At 44.7% G+C, this 5,327-nt stretch overlaps 1 protein-coding gene across 3 annotated transcripts in view; it reads right to left on the minus strand.

The window, feature by feature from the left end:
- dhx36 (DEAH (Asp-Glu-Ala-His) box polypeptide 36) overlaps positions 1-5,327 on the minus strand; it is a 52,033-nt gene that overhangs the window by 4,713 nt on the left and 41,993 nt on the right. For all 3 annotated transcript variants that reach the window (XM_047822773.1, XM_047822775.1, XM_047822774.1), the window contains 5 exons: positions 2,924-3,041; positions 2,305-2,403; positions 1,953-2,126; positions 1,202-1,288; positions 1,040-1,123 (listed from right to left, as the gene is read on the minus strand). In XM_047822773.1, the coding sequence (XP_047678729.1) occupies positions 1,040-1,123; positions 1,202-1,288; positions 1,953-2,126; positions 2,305-2,403; positions 2,924-3,041 (562 nt within the window). The remainder of the gene's footprint in view (positions 1-1,039; positions 1,124-1,201; positions 1,289-1,952; positions 2,127-2,304; positions 2,404-2,923; positions 3,042-5,327) is intronic.

Below are 5,327 nucleotides of genomic sequence, written 5' to 3' on the forward strand. Positions count from 1 at the left end.
AGGGAAAGAGAGACAGAGAGAGAGAGAGTATGTGAGACAAAGAGGGTCAAAGAGAAGGTAAGAGAAAGAGAAGGAGACAGACAGAGAGTGATAGAGAAAGGGAAAGAGAGACAGAGAGAGAGAGAGTATGTGAGACAAAGAGGGTCAAAGAGAAGGTAAGAGAAAGAGAAGGAGACAGACAGAGTGATAGAGAAAGGGAAAGAGAGACAGAGAGAGAGAGAGAGAGAGAGTATGTGAGACAAAGAGGGTCAAAGAGAAGGTAAGAGAAAGAGAAGGAGACAGACAGAGTGATAGAGAAAGGGAAAGAGAGACAGAGAGAGAGAGAGTATGTGAGACAAAGAGGGTCAAAGAGAGACAAGGAGACAGAGAGAGAAGGTGAGAGAAAGAAGGAGACAGACAGAGAGTGATAGAGAAAGGAAAAGAGAGAGAGAGAGAGAGAGAGAGAGAGAGAGAGAGAGAGAGAACATTCAGAGCACAGAGAAAAGAGAAACAGAAAGAGACAAAAGGGAGCAGATTAGATGAGGAGTTTTTTTGTTTTACTGAATCTCTAACATTGATGTAGTAAATAAGACACAGTCAAACATCATGAAACTAAACTGAATCTTCACCCGAGTCATTAATAACTGTTTACTACACTTAATAACTGCTCTGTTAAAGCACAGGTTGGTGGAAGTCTCAGCTTTTCCAGCACAGGACAGTCTTCAGGACAGCGTGTTGCCTCATGTGGTTTCACGGCAACAAGCCACATTACTTCCCTCGTTCTTTTGAAAAGCAGGCGAAGGGATAAATAATGAACTATTGTGAAATCCTAATGACTTCACAGCGACATTAGCGTTAACGGCACCGTATACGGTCGCCATGGCGATAAAGCGGCCCTAGAGCTCTGTGTGACTCAGACGTTAGGAAAAGTGGCATTTAATCCTTAATGGGACAGAAAATTAGCCGAGAATAATCGCACTCTTTATGAAGAACAAGCGAAGACGGGTCACGGTTGCGAAGGTTTAGTGACGTAAATAAGTGTTCAGAGCTGGAGACTGACCTGTAGCGTGTTGGCAGACAGGAAGTTGTCCCAGCAGTATTCCCGCTCGCACCTGTAACCACGCCGCTTGGCTTCCTCCCAGCCCTGGAGGAGAGAGAACACAGTGATCAGCACCACAGACCAGAGGAAATATGGCAGAAGCTCCAGGAAGACAGGATTTACCCGGAAGGCGTTGACTACAGTCAGGTGGTCACTCTTGGTGTTTTTGGACAGGACTTTTCTTCTCTGGTCAGCTAGTTTTTCCTTCCCCTGTGATGCAAAAACAAGCTTTGAAATCCTGAACAGATCCGAACACTTCCACTGTCATTTCATCACAGCTTATTATAGTAAAATAGTTTAAAATGAGGATAAACTCTTCTGAGATGGGGCACACACTTTGGGTCAGTAACACACTTGTCTAAAATTGGTGAGCCAACTGAACCCGTGTGTGTACAATAAAACTACTGATACTAACAAGAGTGTTAAAGACCATTTAAATAATTAATTATGTTTTTATTTTTATTTAAATTTTATTTTTGAAAGCCATGATTTTAAATCTACACTTTTAAATAAGGGAGTGTAGAAGTGTAAGGCTGTGTGTAGAAGTGTGTTTGTGTGTGTGTGTAGGGTGTTTCACTGTGTGAAAGTGAGAGAGAGTGTGTGTGTCTGTGTGTGTGAGAGAGAGAGAGAGAGAGAGAGAAAGAGAAAGAGTGTGTGTGTCATTGAGAGAGTGTGCATGTGTGTGTGTGTGTGTGTGTGTGTGTGTGTGTGAGAGTGTGTGTGAGAGTGTGTGTGAGAGTGTGTGTGAGAGTGTGTGTGAGAGTGTGTGTGAGAGTGTGTGTGAGAGTGTGTGTGAGAGTGTGTGTGTCTGTGTGTCTGTGTGTGAGAGAGAGAGAGAGAGAGGGAGAGAGAGAGTATGTGTGTGTGTGTGTACCAGTGGTATGGAGAACGGGTCTTTAAAGCTAAGGCTAGCTGCTATGGTTAGCACAGGGTCCAGGCAGGCGAGCAGCGCTCCAAACAGAATCATCTTTCCGATGTGTGGCTCCACAGGTAAACGGGCCAGGTGAAAGCCCAGTGGAGTCAACTCCTCGTTACGGTCCAATGCATTCTAAACACACACACGCGCACACACACACACACTTTTCATTTTTTTCCCCTCCACCAGAGTCCCTCAGTCCCATCTCTCTCAAGTGTAGCACTCTGTACCATCACAGCCCATACAGCCTCTAATCTAACTCACTCTCTCTCTCTCTCTCTCTCACACACACACACACGCACACACGCACCAGATCCATTAAGTGAGTGATAGCCAGCTCGATGGCTCTGTCTGATGGCGGGTCCAGAGTCTTTCTGAGGAATGATGCGATTGGACCCAATTTCAGGATCTGAGGATACACAAAAACAGAAATAACACATCCATCCAAACACACAGAATTACAGCGAATGACTCATCAGAACACAAAGGGCCTTGTGTGTGTGTGTGTGTGTGTGTGTGTGTGTGTAAGAGAGAGAGCAGGGTGGTAATTGACACCAGTAAAAGGCCTCATTACACCATTATGCTGTTCATGAGTGTAGAGAGTGTGATTAACACGGCCATTAATGCATTAGTTTGTTTGTACTCAGCTATCACTGTCACCCGGGAGCGGGTGTGAAAACTCCATACAGCTTACTGCCCGGGGGGAGTGTGTGTGACCTGTGTGTGTGTGTGTGTGTGTGAGGCAGAGGGAGGTAACATATGTATAGGTTAATGATGCATCACCGGTGACAGCGTGCTATTACTGCAGCACGGATACTGTGCAGATTAAATGGTAGAGGTGGAGAGACGGGACTTTATCCCTCTATTTCTCTACACAGGAAACTTAGTAGTTATTTAAAAAAGTAAAACAAAAACACTGGATGGAGCACCTTAATCTGCAGGCAAAGCTCCTCGAGCGGTGTGCGCTGGATCTCAGGGAGCTGGTAGCCGTCCAGCAGACTCGCCCTCAGGCTGTTATACAGGTGGTAGCATTTACCTGGAGACACTCTACACACACAAACACACACACACACACACACACACACACACACACACACACACACACACACAGCTGAAGTGGTGAGGAAGAATGACAAGTAAACCATTAGGACTGTCACTGCATGGAAATCACACTCCTCTTCCTCAGAATTAAAGGGACATGTTTCACACTTGTTTCAAATAAAGTATGGATGAAAAAAGAAAAAAAGTTTCCTTCTGTCTCTCAAACGCACTCGCTCCCATTCTCTTTCCCTCACACACACACACGCTCATGTATTTAGAATAAAGGCATACACATTAGACCTTATTACACCTCTGTGCTGTAATCTTACATATTACTGAAGCTAAGAGGCTTTCAGGTCTGGAGCTATTAACTGAGCCTCTATACAGAGGGCACAAAGAGAGGAGAGTAAATAACTGCAGATTTTAGCTCCATTCACACACAGACACACACACACACAGACACACACACACACAGACACACACACACACAGACACACACACACACACAACAAAGCTACACTGATTCAAAATGGCACGTATCAGATAAAAGTTCAGTGACCGAAACATCATGCTGTCTGTCTGTCAGACTCTGTGAGGGAGGCGTGGCCTCAGGGTCTGAGGCGTGGCCTCCTGTCTGTATAGCTGCAATTATTTACATTAATATAAAGAGGCATAAATGAGTAAATGTACATGGGTCATGTCATTAGCACAGAGCAAGATGTTTACAGGAGCAAAGCCTCAGGTGAGAGAGTGAGAGAGAGAGAGAGTGAGAGAGAGAGGGGGGGGGAGGGAGAGTGTGAAAGAGAGAGAGAGAGAGAGCGCGCAAGAGAGAGGGAGGAAAGAGAATGAGTGAGAGATAGAGAGAGGCAAGATCACTTACTGGCAACCTGCATCTTTATCAAGTTGCCATGGCGACGGCATGACGCAAGCCTGCACGTTAGCAGGTCACCTGACTTACTGAAATCTTTATGTGATAAGTTTACTTACTGATTTCTGCACAGATTCAACTTCATAACTTTCATATTAAAATGTGGAACAAAACAAAGCAACACACACACACGCGCCTCTGAGGCCACGCCCCTTTTACATCACTAACACCTTATTTTAATCCCTGCTTCTATTTATTCCTGCACCAGTTCAATATTAAATATTTACTACATCATTTGGCAGAATGCTGCGAGTGTGTGTGTGTGTGTGTGTGTGTGTAGCACGATCCCTGAAAGCTGCACTGCAAGTCTGTTAGTGTATTTAGTGCTGGAAGAAACGTGAGTACAGAACAAACTAATGCAATAAGGCTGACTAATTCAGAACTTTTGTTAAAGACATTAAATTCACCCAAAGCACGCACACACACACACACACCTCATGATGCAAAAGTTTTTTTTAAAAAACTCATGGTCTTGCGAGAATCAATAGTCTGAGTGGAAGCTCTCCAAGCCTGGAGAAGAATGGAGACTTTGCCATTTGTTGTCGAGCGAAATAGAAGCTATTCAAGGTCACATGTTTCCGTCTGATTGGGGAAAAAAAAACTGTTACAAAAAACGTAATTAAGCTTCCTCCTCAATGCACACTGAGACGGGACACACACACACACACACACACACACACACACACACACACACACACACACACACACACACACACACACGACATACAGGTTTCTGGGATGGAAAAAAAAATAAGGGGCAGGAAATGGAAGGTGCGAGCAGGCAGGAATTAGAAAGCAGGCATTATTGGTGCCAGTGAAAGGTGGCCAGGTGGAATGAAGAGGTGGAACAATGTAATCAGGTCACAGAGCTCGCTATTCAGAGCTCGCCAGATAAAAGCCACCCTAACTGTATGCTCACGATTTAGCAGGAATTTTCGGGGCTTTCGTTTTAGCGCCACTGCTCTGAGACATTTAAACTAGAATATAATATGCGATATGTGAAGAAAGACTTTCACTGTGCTGTAATATAAATGTCAGTAAAGAAACTGAAAAGACGTGAAGCACTCTAGGAGTGTACTTAGTACTCTTTTCCCCACAAAGCCAATCTGTGTGTTCCATTTCACTCGTTTTCCTTCCTAATCACAGGTAACCCATGTTTTTCCCCATGCTTCTGTTGTAGTCTGGGCGAATTAGAGAGAGAGAGAGAGAGAGAGAGAGAGAGAGAGACTGGATGTATGAGTGATCAGAGAGAGAGAGAGACTGGGTGAATGAGAGATCAGAGAGAGAGAGAGAGAGAGAGAGAGAGAGAGAGAGAGAGAGAGAGAGAGAGAGAGAGAGAGAGAGAGGGAGGACTGGGGAATGAG

Source organism: Tachysurus fulvidraco, chromosome 13 (genome assembly GCF_022655615.1).
Source record: "Tachysurus fulvidraco isolate hzauxx_2018 chromosome 13, HZAU_PFXX_2.0, whole genome shotgun sequence".
In the NCBI taxonomy this organism is placed as follows: Eukaryota; Metazoa; Chordata; class Actinopteri; order Siluriformes; family Bagridae; genus Tachysurus; species Tachysurus fulvidraco.